The following is a 17,592-nucleotide window of genomic DNA, read 5'->3' as shown; positions in this document are numbered from 1 at the left end:
GGCCCGATTAACATACGGGCCGTGCCTGGGCTGCAGGCTGCAGCACGCGGGCCGGCACGGCACGGCCTGTATAATAATCATGCCTTCGCAGGCTAGGCCGTGCCAGACACGATTAGGATAGGCCGTGCCGTGCCTGGCCGGACCGGCCCGACCCGTTTGGCCAGCTATATCTGCAACCGCGGCCCCGCAAAGACGTTTTTCTAAACTGCAAATACGTTTTACGGCCGTGAGGATGTGGGGCGTGCTACAGTTGCTCTTATTCGCCGTGAACCGCAGGTACGCTCCTCTTTGTGAATTGCAGAAATCAACCGCAGCAGTGAACGGGAAGCCCTAGACGCAGCCGGAGCCCGACGGATCAAAATCCCCGGGCGCCGCTAGGAAGCGTAGCCAGCCGAAATCTCTTGCCCCTGCCTCGCCACTCTGTCCTGCCCCCCGACGCTGGGATGCAGAACCCTAGCAGCAATCACCCTGCCCCGCCCGCGGCGGCTGCGGGGAAATCCAAGTCCTCGGGGCAGGCCGCGGCAGCGGCCTCGGGCCAGGGCCATCAGCCCTCCCCGGCCACGCCTGCGGCTGCCAAGTCCAAGTCCTCGGCCGCGGCAGGGGCCTCGGGCCACGGTCACAACTCCTCCCCGGCCACGCCGGCGGCCGGCAAGTCCAAGGCCTCGGCGCATGCCGCGGCGCCGGGCCAGGCGTCCTCCTCCAACCAACCGCACGCCGTTGGCGGCGCTGACGCAGCCGCATCAAGCCTTAAGCGCAAGCGCGGCGTCTTCCAGAAGGACCGTAAGGCCTTCTTCTGTTTTCTGAATTGTTAGTTTTTTCTGTTTATTTTCCCCATACTTGTGGCTCACTTCTATTCGTTTCCTTTCAGTGCAGCACATGATGTATGGCTTTGGGGACGATCCAAATGTAAGTTGACCCATGACCAATTCTCTCTCTGGTTCCCTAATTTTTTTGGTTAGGAATTATGTAGAACAGAATGCAGTCAGTGTAGTGTATTTAAGAATTCAGGATGCAATGGTCCATAAGTGGCATTTTGCAAGAAGAGTGGTAGCAAACAAGGCGTGGGTATACCATGTTACTGTAATATTTAATGGTTGAAAATTTGAAATATATTTAGAAGAGTAAAAGGGACATACCTGGAATCAGTACATATTTGCTTAGACTGTGTTTATCAATGATTTTTGGTTGTTGCTTAGCTTACACCTTTGCAATCAGACAACAGCCAATCCCTAACAAGTGTCAATGCATATGGGATAGTGGTTGCTTGCAATCTCTATTGAAAATTAAAATTATGTGTGCTGTTCATCTATGTTATGTTGAATGTGTGGAAGGAACTGCTAGTTTTTTCATCGTGAGTGGCTACTGGCCGTTTGGCCTCTCATGTTCAGGGCGAGCTGAACTGGATGCCTTTCTGTTGGGCAGGTCCTAGAGGAACCCCTAGTTTTTTGCCAGCTAGCATCTATTGCCTCTCATTTCTTTTCGGTGCTGCTGTGTGGATAGCCTGGCGGGCCTTGTAATATTTTAGTTTCACTCTTCGCATAGTAAATAAGTCAATGCTCCTACTAGAGATCTCAAAAAAAAAAAAAAAGATGGAGTAAAGGAACATGTTATTCCCCTTTTAAATCTTAGATGCTCTGGACTTACGATGCAACTGACTTTTTTTTGCTGGTTTTGCAGCCACTTCCAGAAACAGTTGCACTTGTGGAGGACATTGTTGTAGAATATGTTACTGACCTCGTAAGTTTCTCTTGCATTTGTACAGCTGTTTAATTTATGTTTGACCTGCTAAAAGAATACATACTGTTCACAGATAGAAAGGTCTTGTTGAGGATTGCGTGACCCATTTTCTGCCATTTGTACAACTATGTAGTTTATGTTTGGCCTGGTAAAAGAATACACACTGTGCACAGATAGAAGGTCTTGTTGAGGATAGCATGACCCATTGAACCATTATTCATCTTTTCAGTAGAGTCCATTAAGTACACTTAGGAAGTTTTGGGTAGTTTCCTATGCAAATAGACATAATTGGGTAACTGTTTTTTCTTGATTAATAATCTGAATATGGATTGACATCTTGCACTGTACGATAGTGAGTCAATTTGATTTCAAATAAATGTATTGTACACAAATGAGTAACTCATCTACCTGCCACAACTTTCAACACAAACCATTCATGTTGAACCAAGAAATCCAGAATTGCGCCATATTTAACCAGTTATGCCAGTTTGTTTTTCAAGTTCATGGCTGTTTATAATTCCATTGTTTTTTTTAGAGTAGTTTATGGTTCCATAGCCGAGTGAATCCATGGTGTGCCTTTTCCCAGGTCCACAAGGCTCAGAATGTGGCTTCAAAGAGGGGGAAGCTCTTGACAGAGGATTTTCTTTACCTTATCCGAAAGGTATGGTCTGGACTACATGAGACTATGTTATTTCCTCTTCACTTGTATCACCAGAGTTCGCCAAAGCTAAGCATTTGCATTTCACTTTTTTTCCCTAGGATATGCGGAAACTGCACCGTGCTACCGAGCTACTCTCCATGAATGAAGAGCTCAAGCAAGCAAGGAAAGCTTTTGATGTGAATGAAGAAACACTAGTAGTAACCAATGAGTGATATATGCGTCCTTGAGCAGCATCAGAGACTACCATGTTATCTGCAATATTCCACTAACTGGTCAGACGATGCATAAGCTCACTGACATCCATTTGTATGGGGAGTACTATTACAATGTGAAGCAATCCAAACTATTCAAAAAAAAAAGAGTTTGTTTTCTGTCAAGTTGGCGTCATGTAGCACTTTCCACTGTGATGAATGGATGGTTGTACGCTTTGCTCAGTCATATTAGGCATAAAAATCTGGTTGTCATCTTTTGATATCAGGCACTATCCGCCCTAACTCAGTACTACGCATATAATATGCGCACATTACAATCGGGAACGTTTCTAGAGGAAGTAGTATTTGTTGCATGTGTCTGATCAAGGGCAACCTTGTTAAATAGGGGCCGTCTATTTTAACAGGTGGCAGAAAAAAGGCTCAATATCCAACGGCCTAAATTCATGACGCGACTTGTTCATCTTGTTCCTCCTCCCTGCAGCTTTCCTCCTTGCCCATCCGCCTACCTCCACCCCCTGTAGTCGGCGGGCGCTACCACGCACTGGCTCGCCGCCCCCTGCCCTCCCCTCAACCAACCGCCACTGCCGTTGCTAGCCATCACGCCGGCCACCCCTCTAAGCCTCACACCACTGGTGAAAGCCTCTGACGATCCCCTGCACCCCACCCCTAAGATAGATAATGGGGTTGTAGCTTCCCCCTACGATAAATGATGAGGCCATGGCTGCCCCCTAAGATAGATAGTCGGGTTATTCTTCTCTGGTTAGGTTGGGAAGAAGGAAAAAAGAGAAAAGTGACTGTGCAACATAAAAATTAGGCACGTGAGAAATAGCAAAACCGTATTAAATAAGGAAAATGCCTTTCGTGTTGCAATATGAGAGTTTTGTGTGTGTTTTTCGTTCATCTGTTTTTTCAAAATGTTTTATCTCACGAATTGTGAGTCCAAATCATGAACTGTTTTCACCTATTTCTCGCATCGAGATCTTTGAAACTAGATCTCAGTAGTAGGTTTTGGTGAACTTTTTTGGAACAAACCAAAAATTGAAAAATAAAATGGAGACAGAAAGGGAAAACGATATTCAAGAAAAGAAACCTAAAAATAAAATTGAAACCGTGCTTTTTCACCTTTTTAACACATTTGCGCCTTTTCACTTTTCAAGAAATACAATCATGCTCCATACTTTCTGGGAAGCACAACTGTGAGTTATAAAAAGCACAAGTGTGTTCACGTCGAAGCACGACTATGGAAAGCACATGTGCTTTCACGCCAAAGCACATTTGTGTTTTTTCATGAAACAAAATTGTGCTTTTAACTTTTGGGAAGCACAAATGTGTTTCCCGAAAAAGCACAAGTGTGCTTCACGGAGAAGCACATCTATGCTTTTCGCACGTGTGCTTCACGGGAGAAGAATAAGTACAAAAAACTTAAAAATGCCAAAAAACTAGAAAAAAAACAAGCATAATCTAAAAATTCAAAAAAAGGTGTGCAACTTTTTTTAAAAAAAAATCATCCCCTAGTGCGTCCAACGTGCGACTGGCCTAGGCGCATCACATGTCAACAGGGGAAACGCTCCCGGATGCTCGCGGAGTATCCCCGAAAGGGTACTTGTTAACTAGTTGGTCCCAAAAAAGAAAGGCATGCGGGCATGCGACACCAAGGCGACTTCGCATCTTCAAGCGCAGCTTGCCATGCAGGCTTAGCATAGCAGGCTTTTACAAACCCGGGGAAAAAATTTGGACTGCTCGAAATCACCCAAAACCAACCCACCCAACCCAGGGAGAAACGAGACTCTCTAATCACTTGCATCTCAGTTAAAAGTGAAAATATCTCTACTAAATGGGAGTTCTTTTTTTTTTTGAGTAATACTAAATGGGAGTTCATTGTTGTATGTTCGCTTCCATCTTTGCCCTTCCACTGTTTAGTTTTTTCTTCTGTACGTCACCCCTCCCTCCACATCATGCATTAACTATCGAATCTTACCAACAGCCCAACTAATCCAGAAAAATTCTCGTGTTCCGCTACAAAATCAAATCTTAACAAACCTCAATTAAATCGTCTTTTTTTCTTGTGTTCCTCTACTCAAACTCAAACCCAATAAAATCAAATGTTACCAAAGCCTCAATGAAATAAAAAAAATGTGTTATCTTACCAAAATCTTCACTAAATTGAAACACTTATTGTGATTCCCTACCCATACTCAAATCAAATCCAATTTTGCCAAAACCTCATATAAATTAAAACTTTCCTTGTGTAACCATCTCAATTCGTGCAGATATCAGCTAGTCAATTCACTCGAGACTAGTGATGCCTCTAGTGTGATCAAAACACTCATCATAATGCCCGCCTAAGCACTTCATTGGGAAGATATACAAACAGGGGCAATACTCCACAAAAGTGTGATTCAACTAGCCCTATGCACTTACATGCCATCAATTGTTCAGGAAGATAATCTTGAACCAAACAAAAAAGGAAAAGAAAACTACCCAACTCATGCCCAGTCAGTGAACTGGTTAGTCCATGTGCACCTATGCCACCGAACCTCTGGGAGGCAACATGATGTCGACATTTACCCGTGGAGGTTAAGGAGACGCTGGGAAGCCGTGGACACGCCCTGCCTCTAGGGGGGATGGGAGGAACATTTGAGGACGTCGAAGCAGGGCCGAACAAGGGAGGTGATGTCACAACCTAGAGCAGAATTCAGGTGACGAGGAAAGAAGGCGTGTCCAGCTGGGACGATCTGTCGCATTCGACGGAGGCGGCACAGCCTACGCGACGTGCTACTCCATGTCACACACGGTGGAGGGAAGCGACCTCGCGAGGGTCTTGAAGCGGTGGCCGGGGTCGAGGTAGTTGAAGTGGGGGTGTCGTCTGGTGTACTACTGGGGTTGAATGGGACAAGGAACGACTGAAGTCGGGGGTCGGAGTGGCATTGGCGTGGAAGGACTCAAAGGAAGAAACCCTTCCCGCGCTAGGCTGTTCACACAGAAAGGGAGTGGACTAGGGTTTTGAAGGGACAAAAATGGTAGGGGTAGGCTGGGTTTTTTATGGGATGAAGCAGGAAGTTATTGGAGATGATTTTTTTAAATGGCATAATATATGGTAGGAGGCAAGGAATGGTCAGATGGGAAGTTAGGATCATGGTTTCAATGGTTTGTGAAATATTCGTATTTTGTTTCAAAAAAATTGGTATTTAAATTTGTTCGTATAAAATAAGAACTTTGCTACAGTTACGAGCAGTTTCTGCAGAAAGTGTTTACGAAGATAAGAGTGGTTTTTCTACACCCATCCTTGGTGCACCCATGGAAGAAAACATATTAAAACATTTTGAAAAAATCTGAAACTTTGTGCGAATGATCATTAGGAAATGTTAGAGAGGCTTGAAAATTTTCGTGGTCAAATGACATCCCAGGAGCTCTATACAAAAAAAGACAAAAATACTCAAATATACGTAAATTGTTTGACCAAAATTAGTATTTTTGTTTTTTGTACAGTTTTCCTCGGATGTCATTTGACCACCAAACTTGGCAGGCCTCTCTAATATTTGTTGATGATCATTTCCATAAAGTTTCAGATTTTTTTGAAATGTTTGGTATGTTCTTTTTTGCGTGGGTGCACTGATGTGGGGTTCAACCACTACTTTCCCATCTAGGATTTATCACAATTTGAGTCCCGCAGCTAAACCTATGGGGATAGAATCAATGAGATTAGGCCTGCCAACCCTATAGCTTCCGTCCGTCAAAGGATTCCCATAAATCTAGCATTTTTTATAAAATAGGGTGGAAACCTTATTACTACATATTACTTCACATAGCCTAGTGGTCGACATAGCTCTCTACACAGCATGCGTCAAGTCTAGGGTATCAAACAAACGACATAGCTAAGGTTCAAACCTGCATTTACCATAACATATGTCAAGAACTGACCATTGGGATAGATCAATCGTTTATGTGAAACTATAGCCACAATAGCTATTTACTCAATTGTTTACATTCAAATTTAAACTATTTATGCATGTTGTATGAAAATTTGTCAAAGAAACAACCTAGCGACCCAGCTAAGATTCAAACCTGGGTCTACCATAACAGTTGGCATGAATTGACCTTTTAGTTAGATCAATCGTTTATGTGAATGTATAGCCACAATAGCTATTTATTCATTGTTTAAATTCAAATTGAATCAATTTATACAGGAACTGATTCTTGGGATAGATCAAATGTTTATGTGAAAAAATTATAGCCACAGTAACTATTTATTAAATTATTTAAATTCAAATTGAAAAATTGTTGATTTGTATTTAATAGATTTTGAAATTTATGAATTTTCAAAAATTCCAATGGTTTCGATGGTGGTCGAAATTTTCTGGTTTCGAAATTCGAAACCTTGTTTAGGATCGGTAGTCCGATTCCTATCCCTTGCAAAAAATGGACCCCAAAATCTTGCTGACGATCACCAGGTAGGGATGTTCCAACGTATGATTCGTCCCCTGGCTCCAACATATCTGATGGACGCCAACTAAAATTTCCCTTAAAATTGACGTTAGATTTTATTTAGATTTATTGAACTTTCTGTTTTTTATGAGATCAAGCTTGAAAGTCTTGCTAAAGGTGATAGTTTTTATTTTTTTTCTGAGAAAAGTTTGAGCGATAGTTTTTTTCTTTTTTTTAGACTGCAACTCGTCTTTTTTTTTTTGGAGGGCAGAGACTGCAACTTTGTGGTCACAACACTCTCCCTTGACCCTGTAGGCCCGTAACCCACAACAACTGGACCCTGGACAGGCCTCATCCAAGCCCAGACGGCCATCATATAAACTGCTCCTCGACCGCCGCCGGTTGCTCTCTCTCCGTGGCCGTCCCCGTCTCCGCTGTCGGCGCCTCGCCGGGCTAGGGTTCTTGCCACGCAGCCGCTGCCGCCGCCACTCGCGTCGGGGGGTAAGTAGGTGGACGCCACCGTAATTCTGACTGGATTATCTCTTCCGCAAGATTCCCCGTTCTTTTCTTCGGCCGCTCGGTGAGCGCGTAATCTCGCGGGGGCGTGCGCATTGCCGCGCGAGCGCACGCGGCTCGTTTCTCGGATTTCGCATCGTGCTCTCCCGTGCCGTGCGGCCGGCTTGATTCTGTTCGCGAGCTATGCGTCCTTCGGCTGCGTTTTCTTGTTCTTGGGTTTGCCGCGATCATGCATGGTCGAAACGATGAAGAGGTTGTTCTTCGCTAGAAGATTCTAGAGAGGGGCCCTTCCACCTTTTCATTTGGTAGCCTTTTGATAGGTTTGGAAAAGATTCGCGCTTGCTAGGGTTTAGCGAACTACGGCTTTGGTGCTGTTTGATTGGTGCTGCTCTCTGTTCATCTCAAACCAAAATTTAACTATTCTCGTCGTGCTATGCCGGAAAAAAATGGGTATTCGAGTTGATAATGCTGTTGGGAAGCATAATTTGATCTTCAATAGAAATTAACTCTGTGTTCTCCTTTAAATTCCAGCCCCCTTTCACCTATAGAGGGCAAATCTAGCTTATTTTGACACAATTCCGCTGCCGCCTGTATAGAAATTGCATAGAAGCGTCTTAGTTTCTGAATAGTTAGACTAATGTATACAGGTAATGATGGTGCAGCATGTTATGAAAACTTAGGTGCATTTGCATATTTAGGCATGCCCCTGTTAATCTGCTATATGCCGGTCTTGGTGCATACCTTGGATCCCCTTTTTTCCCAAAGGGATGTGCTCAATCTTCTATTGTTCCACGTATGAACTTTTGACAGTGAGTTAATAATATGCTGTTGCAAAGCATGAGATCACATTCTAGTATTGGAGTACTTTTTGTGTTATCTATTATGTTCCGCCTCCTCCTGATATATAGGAAATTGTTTATTTCAATGCGACTCCCTTGCCGTTTGTATTGAAATTTTATGGAAGCGCCTTACGTGTTAATCACTGGATATATTGACCAAATGTGTATAGGTGCATTTGCATGTTTACATGTCTTTGTTTTACAATATTTTGGCTGCATGCCTTAACGCGATCAATTTTTTCTTGCAGTTGAAGATGCCTCGCTACGATGACCGTTACGATCGCTACGATGACCGTTATGATCGCTATAATGACCGCTATGATCGGTATGACCGATATGGTGGCAACACCAAGTTGTACGTGGGCCATCTTTCTACGCACACCCGGACCAAGGATGTTGAGTACCTTTTCGGCAGATATGGGAGGTGAGGAAATTGGATCTGGTTTACGCCTTTTGTGCACCACTTGATTTAACAAGTGTTTGCGTGCAATTTGGGAACCATTTACTTGCTGCACCTGGCTTGCTCTAATTTGTGCATACTTCTTAGGCAAAGGCATATTTCCCTAGATCATGGGTCAATTTAGAACTCCGCCTATGTTGTCCCAACAACATACCCGAGCCAATGTCAAAACTCAGCCACTCTTATGGAGGTGAAACCCAAAAGAGTTGCGAGATCTTATGGGTTTCACCTCTAGCCTACCCCAGCTTGTTTGGGACTAAGGCTTTGTTGCTGTGTTGTTGTTGTATGGGTCAATTTAGGTTCCTCGGCATTGATGTAGCCTAGAGTCAAGACTACTACTGCATCACTGATAATGTAATTTTAATCCAGCTATATCAATAGGCTCTGCTAGGTTACTTTCGGTAGAGGTGTCATTTTAGCTATTAACTTGTAATTGTTTAGCTGTTTATTGGCTTACCTGTTAGTAGAGACTAGCAACTAGCAAGCTTCGGAAGTTTAAGGTTCCTTCTGTTGCGGCATAATCTGTTGATTTTGACCATTTACATAGTGCTACTGGTTGTTGCCAATTTGCCATCACATGTCAGACAAACCTTTCCAGCTTTGACTTGAATAATCTTGATGAAGGTATTGAGGGGCTATTACCTTGGTGTCAATGCTGTGAGGGTGCCTTTGGTGGAAATTGGTGTCTTGCTGCAAAGTTACAGAAGATTTTGGCGATTCTTTTGAAATATTCTGTTGCCTATTCTACGAGTAGATGTTTACTTTGTGTGATGGCTGGTGATGCACTTTTCATACCATCTTGATGGTGTTCCTGTTTTTGTCAACCATTTCTACAGAATACGATGTGTGGAGCTGAAGTATGATTATGGCTTCGTTGTAAGTAACCTCTTACACCCGTGATTTCCATGTTCTATTCCCGGAATATGTGCAGCTAATTGTCTACTTTGTTAGATTTTTCATGTTAAGCCCACCCCTATTTTTGTTTTTCTGGATCATGTTGCAGGAGTTTAGCGATCCCCGGGATGCAGATGATGCAAGGTATGAGCTTGATGGCCAAGAGATTGATGGGAGCCGTATCATTGTTGAGTTTGCAAGAGGGGTAAGCTTTTGTTGTTTATGAATGTTCTTTGCTACTGTAAACTTCACCCTGATGCCATCTACAAATGAGCCTTCGATGGACTGAAAATTCTCCTCTACGCGCAAAGTTTAATCCTTTTATTACTAGAAATTGTGCCCGCGCGTTGCAACGGGAGAAACAAATGCTTGCACGCCCCTAGCGGCCCATCCATGTTGTCACTTCTAATCTTCACTACCGTCACCTATGGTGGCCAAGTTATCAACCTATTCAACGATGGTGCACGGCCCCAGTCTCATTTAAACTTGATGCATGCATCGTCCGGAGCAAACACCGATTATCGTGGAGCAGATCACAATGTAGTTAAACGGCTCAACAGATAATTAAGTAATACATATAAGATCAATGAAACTTTTAATTAAAGAAGGAAGTCAAGGCCCTTATGGAAGGAGACTGGATGATGAACCTTGTTAAGATTCGTGGCAGTAAAAAATGTGCTACCCACGGTAAGACTGCAGTAGGTAGGCTGTGAATTTTCGAATGTTCCTTTGAAAATTAGGAAAGTTATACAAAATGCTTGTCATAATGTGACCAGTTAATGATATTCCAAATTCCACGCAAAACACGGAACCTTTGCGAGCGCAAATAAGATCTCGACACAAGTTATGAGATTGACAGAGCGAGCAAGATGGGGTTCATGGCGGCAGATAAGCCGTACTTAGCCATCCATGATCCTGACCTCTATCTCAATGGTGTCAGCGCGAATGGGCGGAACCCGACCGTAGTTGAAACAGGTGCCCGTCTCTAGCTCCCGCACCAGGGTTTCCTTGACGTCCAACATGATGGAGCTGGACCTGATGCACCCCAATATTTTGTCAAAAACAACTGAGTCTGTAGGTATTATATGTGTGGTTTTTTTGCGGGAAATTATATATGTTTTATAATATGCAAAAAAAACCCGCATCATGCCATGAGTTGGTCGCTATGGACGGGTGCGTGGAAGCTTGCTATCCATGTGCCAGAGCCATGAGGTGGTCGCGAGATCTTATGGGTTTCACCTCTAGCCTACCCCAACTTGTTTGGGACTAAAGGCTTTGTTGTTGTTGTTGTTGTTGCCTCTCTCCCACAAATTAATCAAGGGGTTATATTCATGCATGTTCAATGGATCGCTCTCCATCTCCTATTAATTAATTTTAATTGGCCAAGCGACCTCCCCCTCTCCGGTTAATTAATTCTAGTTGGCCAACAGGAGCGGCGTGGCATTGTGCATCAGCTGTTTTAATCGGATCATTTTCACCCACTAATTCCTCCATGAATCTTGGGTCTCTCCATTAATTCCGGATGCACCGGCCCGCTCTTTATTAATCTCGAGGCACTTATTGATTTCAGATCGCAGACATTTATAAATTGGTGACATTGTGTGCAAAGGAGCGATGTGGTACTATATAATAAATGCAAAACCTCTTTTGTTTTCACAAATATGAGTTAGGTCAGTTGGATCGACGCAAGGAAACTTGATGGCAGGTAGTGAGTTGGATCTCTTGTATCTGCAACTTTTTTGCCGGATTTGCTGACCGCCCAAGCGGGTGGGCCCATGTGCGTGAGAAAAAAAAAGGCCGAACCGTTTTTTGTCGACTTATTACTAATGGACTGCGGGTTGATACTTCGAAACATCAGGGATTTTTCTGCAAAATACACATGACGGACCAAGAATATATATTCCCTTTATTAGTAATAAAAAATAGGTCTAGGTATAGATATGCATTTTTGCAGCTACATGACTCCGATTTTCTAATTGCGGAGGATAATGATGTTTGATTACTTGTTGTACTGTTGCTGTATTCTTAATGTTGCTGTCCTCGACTTCAGTTGATAAGTCTGTGTTGCTTTTCTAGATCCCGCGTGGCCCAGGAGGTTCCCGCGAGTACTTGGGCAGAGGACCCCCTCCTGGTTCTGGCCGCTGCTTTAACTGTGGGATTGATGGGCACTGGGCTCGTGACTGCAATGCTGGCGACTGGAAAAATAAGTGCTATCGCTGTGGAGAAAAGGGCCATATAGAAAAAAACTGCCAAAACAGTCCTAAGAATCTCAAGTATTTCCTTGCACCCTTTAATGAGCTTCCTTGTGATGTTACCTTTTATTAGTGCACATTTGATTTTTAGCTTTTGCAAATACAGGCGGGGAAGAAGCTACTCACGCTCCCCACCACCTCATCGCGAAAGGAGCCTAAGCAGGAGTTACAGGTATGAACCAATTTTTTTGCCATTATGACTGATGTTTGTGCAATCTCCAGTGCTTAACTATGTGTGGTTATGCCAAGGACTAATATGTCTGGGTATACTAGTATATCTTGTTAGCATTATGATTGGATCTTGTAAATAAATAAACATACTATTATGAGAGTTACCCTACTATAGATTTGGTCAAATGCAATGGGTTTACCTTTCAGCCATGTAGTAGTAATCTCTTACCTTTGATAGTCATATATATATCTATTCATGCCTGCCACTGCTATATGTTGATATGTGATTAGTGAGTCTGTAGAGAGCAGGTATCTGGTGATAAGTTTGTGCCATATTTTGATGGATGCTGAAGATATGTATGGAAATTAAATGAATATTGTTGAGTCTGTAGAGAGCGGGTATCTGGTGATAAGTGGGTGCCATAATTTGATGGATGCTACTGATATGTGAGTGGCATAATTTGATGGATGCTACTGATATGTATGGAAATTATGTGAATATTGTGGTGGCATAGTTCAAAGAGGCACTCTCGGCAACTTTGTATAACATGAGCCTGGTGTTTTACATTCTTCTCTGCTGAGTTGCTTTCCTAGCAGTATCATTAATCATCAATGTTGTGATTTTCTTATTAACAGCCGATCGCCTTATCCAAGGAGGGATGATCGTGCTGTTGGCCACGAGGAAAGGCGACCAAGAAGCTCTAGTTACAGCCCTAGGAGGAGTGCTTCACCTTCCGGTTTGAACCGCAGCCCAGCACCAAATGGCAAGAGCCACCCACCAAGGGAGCAAGCTGAAGTCAATGGTTCACATAACGGTGTGAGAGGCAACAGCCTGAGTCCTGCCCGCGATAGCCGCCCCTGGGAGTGATGGTGAACGCTGCACACCACCCTCAACTTGAATTAATCCTGTTGCATCGTCTCTTGGGCCGAACTCTTATGTTTGTAGACTATGTTAGTATGTTTGTCGAACGTCGGTTCGCGTTATGCCTCCTCGTCTAAACCTGTCAAACCTGTCTGAGTCATGAATTTTTCATGTTTGACAAATGTTGACATGTGTTATGCCGCCTTGTCTGAATCTGAAAAAGTTTTTTGCGGTTGCAACAATGTTATGTAGACTTGGCTAGCATGATAAGTGTTTCCCAGACGTCACTAGCTAAATAATTGTTGCCCCTTAATCGTAAACTACTGTTCTACTCCCTCCGTAGGGAAATGTAAGAGCGTTTACATCACTACTTTAGGCCCTGTTTGGGAATACTCTGCTCCGGGAGCAGCCGGGAGTGGACGGAGCTCTAGTACAAAATCTAGGAGCGAGCAAACCGCCGCTCCGCAAATCTGCGGAGCTGGTGAATTCCTGAACGCGGGCTTGGTGATCTATAAACACTCTTATATTTCTCTAAGAGGGAGTACCTTTTAGGCATCGTGAAAAAAAATGAATCAGGATCAGCAAGCTGCTTATGGTCTGCAAAGTGTTCCTGTACAAATTTTCTGTCAATTTTGTAAGGAATTGTTTTTGGCTGAATATTTAAGTTCATGTGTTCCAAATAGGTAGTTAACACTTCTTGAATATGCTGACAAACATCTAACAGATCATCCTTTATATAATTCAAAGAACAAAACATATATCAGAACATGAATGCAATTAAGGGCTTGTCAGCAACAACAGTACATGGTATGGACAAGCAACAGACATCTCTTTTCTCCAGGTCAACATGTTTTTACCAACTTCCTTAGTGACACAGAAACAATGCAGTCCAGTTCACCTCCCTTCAGTGTTCATCAGCTGCGAGAAGGCATCGTTGGTCGACATCTGAGAGTAATCCATGTGCGTGCGGCCTTCGTCTGCTTCGTCTGCGGTACCGATCTCCAAAGAGCCCATCCTTCTGGCGTCTGAAGGAAGTTCAGAGATCTGATTCATGCTGTCGACATTGGAGATGTCCGGGCCGGCCTCCTGCAGCTGGAGCACAAACTCCAGATTCCACAGGACATCACCCATTGTAGGGCGGTCAACGCCGTAATCCACAAGACACTTCTCGACCGTCTCACCGTACTTCCTCAATGACTCTGGCCTGATTGTCCCAGCGATCCGTTGATCGACGATCTGACCAAGCTCTCCCCTCTTCTGCCACTTGATTGCCCATTCTGCAAGGTTGATCATGTCTCTTGGAAGCGTCGGATCGATGACTGGCCTCGCACAGATCACCTCCAGCAAGACCACGCCGAATGAGTACACATCCGACTTGTCGGTCAGCTTCTGCCTCCGGTAGTACTCAGGGTCAAGATACCCGAAGCTCCCTTTCACCGCAGTGCTAACATGTGTCTGATCCAACTCAGGTCCCGTCTTCGAGAGACCGAAATCAGAAACCTTGGCCATGAGATTTTCGTCGAGGAGAATGTTTGCCGACTTGACATCACGATGGATGATCGACTTTGCAAAACCTGTGTGCAGGTAGTGGAGCCCCCTTGCAGCCCCTATGCAGATTTCCACTCTTTTCTTCCAGCTGAGGGGAGGCATGTCACTGCCATACAGGTGACTCTTCAGCGTGCCTTTCTCCATGTACTCATACACCAAGATCATCTCGTTCTGGTCATCGCAATATCCGATGAGCGACACGAGGTGACGGTGTCGCAGCCCCGACAGCAGCTCGATCTCTGTCCGGAATTCTTTGAGCCCTTGGTGGGACTTCTGGTTGCCCCGCTTGACTGCGACTTTGGTGCTGTCCTGCAGAACTGCTTTGTATACCTTCCCAAACCCCCCAACTCCGACAACCATCTGCTCGTCGAAGTGTTTTGTTGCCACTTGCAGCAAAGCAAAAGGAATTCGGTAGCTTACATCACTGTTTGTCCCAGATGTATGAGTGGTCCGGCTGGTTGTTCGGGTACCTATGCTAAGGAAGCTAAGGCCATTGAGGGTAAGTGGTGACCAAGAACTTGAAGGTCGACTTGTCGGTGCCCGCCGCGGCTTCTTCTCCTTCTTTCTTCTGAGGACAAAGCAGAGAATAATAGCAATGCTAACAGCACCAACACCTCCGAGAACAGGGGCCAATATGATAGCCAGTTTCCTTTTTGGCGTTGCTGGTGGCCACACAACATAAATAGTGCCAGTACTGATGTTCATCTTCATGATCTCCAGGCCGTTCAAGATGCCATCTGGTGCCACATTGCTCAAGCTGGAAGGCCCAATGCCGACACTTAGCTTACCAGAAGGATTGCTTGACTTCAAGACAAATTCCGTGTAGTATGGCACAGCCAAGGTACCAAAAACTTTTTCAGAGAGGTCAAGATTTTCTAACGCTAACCCGCCATCCACATAAATATCAAAGTAGAGGGAATATGCTGCCTTGCTCACTATGTCACAAAAATGGAACCGGATCAGATAGCTCGAACGACCGTCAACATCAAATTGCCATGTCATGTTGGACGCTGGGCTGGTTCTATTTTGCACAGCCAACCGCCTTGCAGTGTTGTACACACTGTCCGGTGCATCCTCCTTGGTTGCAGCTCCTTTCTGATAATTCAGCTTCCCTTGGTAAGCAAACAGTTCAGTGGTAGTGGAATTTATGAAGAAGTTCTGGTCAGTATCCCATGAACGCGAGAGTGTGTCATTGACAACGGTCACCTCCCGTCCACCTACATTAATCCTGTAGAATGTCTGAAATGACTGCGTTGCAAGGCCAAGATACTGGCCGGAGGGATTCACAGTTTGGGCTGAATCCTGTATCAGATCATCAGGAACAGATATTACTTCAATAGCATTGATAAAAGATGTGCTGTTTCCAAGAGGCACAAATGAGAGAATCAGCATATCCTCGGTAATATTCAGCGAATACTCCCTGACCAACAGTGAGGAATTGCTCGGCGGAGTGAAATTGTCAAGTAACACAACATGCTGGGTGGACACTTTGAACTTTGCCGCGGCAAGATCATAGCTCTGGTATCTGAAACCGAAGAAGTGTAGCCGGACAAAATGCCGGCCACGGCTCTTCATGTTGAAGGAGTAGGACGACGGCACAATGAATATCCTTGCAGTTTTATACAGCACAGGATTGTCAGAACTTATGACTGCATCCGGCAAGGTGTTTGCGGGGACGCTGTGATGTGATGTCAATATAGTCGAGCCGGAATTGTCTGCTTTGAAGACCCTCCCATCGTTGAGATCAGCGTCGACCGTAGAGCCGCAGTTGATGAGGTAGTTGTCTGCAGGGGTGAATTCAGCAGCATTGCAGGTACCAAGAAGAACCCAGATGGTCCCAAGAAGGAGCAGAGCTATCTTCTGCTCGGTAGTGGTGCCCATGATGAATCCAAACAGAAACTGGGGCTACAGGACACAAGAGCCCTGAATTGCACAAAGATGCAGCCAGCCAGCAAGGAAAAAGGGGGAGCTAGAACAGCTGAAGAGAGTACAGATGATGAATCTGTTCCAGAGTCCAAGGCATGCAATCCCTCAAAACTGATGTCATCTCAGGCAGCAAGAGCACTCGGAAATTGAAGCAATAGAAGGTGTGAACAGGCTTAGATTTTCCGTGTCTTGGTCGGCAGGAGGAGGAACCACCAGAAACCTTGCTTATCAGGCAAGCAAGAACCTTATCAAGAACACCCGCAGCATCGCTCCATCCACCGCGAACTGGATCTGCACAATAGTCCCACAAAACAAAATCAGTATCGTCACCAACATGCAGGAGCCCGGAAAAACAGAATAAAATCCTTCGACTGAAATCAACCCAATCCCCCAGCTGAGACGAGGGGCGGTTACCTTTGCGGTGCAGGCCTTCCAGCGGCTGAATCGCCTCTTGCCGCCGCCCAAACAAGCAGCCTCGCCCCCGCAAGAACTTCAGACAGGCGGTTGGGGAAGCGGAGGATCCAGAGCCAGAACCAGAACCAGTCTTTTCTTGAAGCCAGCCAAGAAGAGGGACGGGCTGGTGGAGCACAGGTGGAACGGAACTGGCGGAGAAGCGGACAACGGCACGCCGCCGCTTTAACTTTTGGGCGAAGCGGACAAAGGAATGGCAATCCAAATGCTCGTCTGGATGGGGATTTTGGAAGGAGCGATGGTGATGGCGATGGTGGCCCGGAGGTTGGCGAGATTTTGAGCAGAGTCTTCTTGGGTCCGGGAGGAAGAAAGGGTCCTCGCGGGTGAGAACGGCAGGCGGGTTTGGACGTTTTCTGGCTCCTGGGGTAGGAGCGGCTCATTAATTGCGGCGGGCCCGCGGGGCAGAGGGCGGAAAGTTTGGTGGGAAGATGAATTGAAGAGGCGTTAGTGCGTGAGCGGGGCGTGGGCCCACAGGGTCGCGAGGTGTGGACGAGAAGACTGGAAACAGGATTACGAGAGGCCGCTCTGCTCCAAATGGCGGGCAGAGGCAGCTGCGTCGACGCGGTTTATGCCTTTTGGAAGTCTCGGGATACTTTTGAAAAGCATGATTCTGAAAAC

General features: G+C 45.1%; 3 protein-coding genes across 3 annotated transcripts; 2 read left to right on the top strand and 1 right to left on the bottom strand.

Annotated features, from left to right (window-relative positions):
- Positions 1 to 249: 249 nt before the first annotated feature.
- Positions 250 to 2,836, top strand: LOC119366370 (transcription initiation factor TFIID subunit 13-like). The gene is made up of 5 exons (XM_037632096.1): positions 250 to 780; positions 869 to 906; positions 1,678 to 1,737; positions 2,324 to 2,398; positions 2,497 to 2,836. Exons 1-5 carry the CDS (start codon positions 444 to 446, stop codon positions 2,608 to 2,610), a joined length of 624 nt encoding a protein of 207 aa, XP_037487993.1. The 5' UTR covers positions 250 to 443; the 3' UTR covers positions 2,611 to 2,836.
- Positions 2,837 to 7,458: 4,622 nt separating this feature from the next.
- LOC119271759 (serine/arginine-rich splicing factor RS2Z33-like) lies at positions 7,459 to 13,309 on the top strand. The gene is made up of 7 exons (XM_037553479.1): positions 7,459 to 7,536; positions 8,639 to 8,814; positions 9,687 to 9,726; positions 9,854 to 9,949; positions 11,821 to 12,017; positions 12,103 to 12,168; positions 12,804 to 13,309. The coding sequence occupies exons 2-7, from the start codon at positions 8,645 to 8,647 to the stop codon at positions 13,033 to 13,035; spliced, it is 801 nt and encodes a 266-aa protein (XP_037409376.1). The 5' UTR covers positions 7,459 to 7,536; positions 8,639 to 8,644; the 3' UTR covers positions 13,036 to 13,309.
- A 402-nt stretch (positions 13,310 to 13,711) lies between these two features.
- On the bottom strand, positions 13,712 to 17,316 carry LOC119366363 (receptor-like protein kinase HERK 1). The gene is made up of 2 exons (XM_037632090.1): positions 16,918 to 17,316; positions 13,712 to 16,794 (listed from the first exon to the last, which is right to left on the bottom strand). Exon 2 carries the CDS (start codon positions 16,456 to 16,458, stop codon positions 13,924 to 13,926), a length of 2,535 nt encoding a protein of 844 aa, XP_037487987.1. The 5' UTR covers positions 16,459 to 16,794; positions 16,918 to 17,316; the 3' UTR covers positions 13,712 to 13,923.
- Between the last annotated feature and the right edge of the window lie 276 nt (positions 17,317 to 17,592).

Source organism: Triticum dicoccoides, chromosome 1A (assembly GCF_002162155.2).
Source record: "Triticum dicoccoides isolate Atlit2015 ecotype Zavitan chromosome 1A, WEW_v2.0, whole genome shotgun sequence".
In the NCBI taxonomy this organism is placed as follows: Eukaryota; Viridiplantae; Streptophyta; class Magnoliopsida; order Poales; family Poaceae; genus Triticum; species Triticum dicoccoides.
The sequence above is the reverse complement of the archived record's forward strand: the minus strand, read 5'-3'. Positions and strand labels throughout refer to the sequence as shown.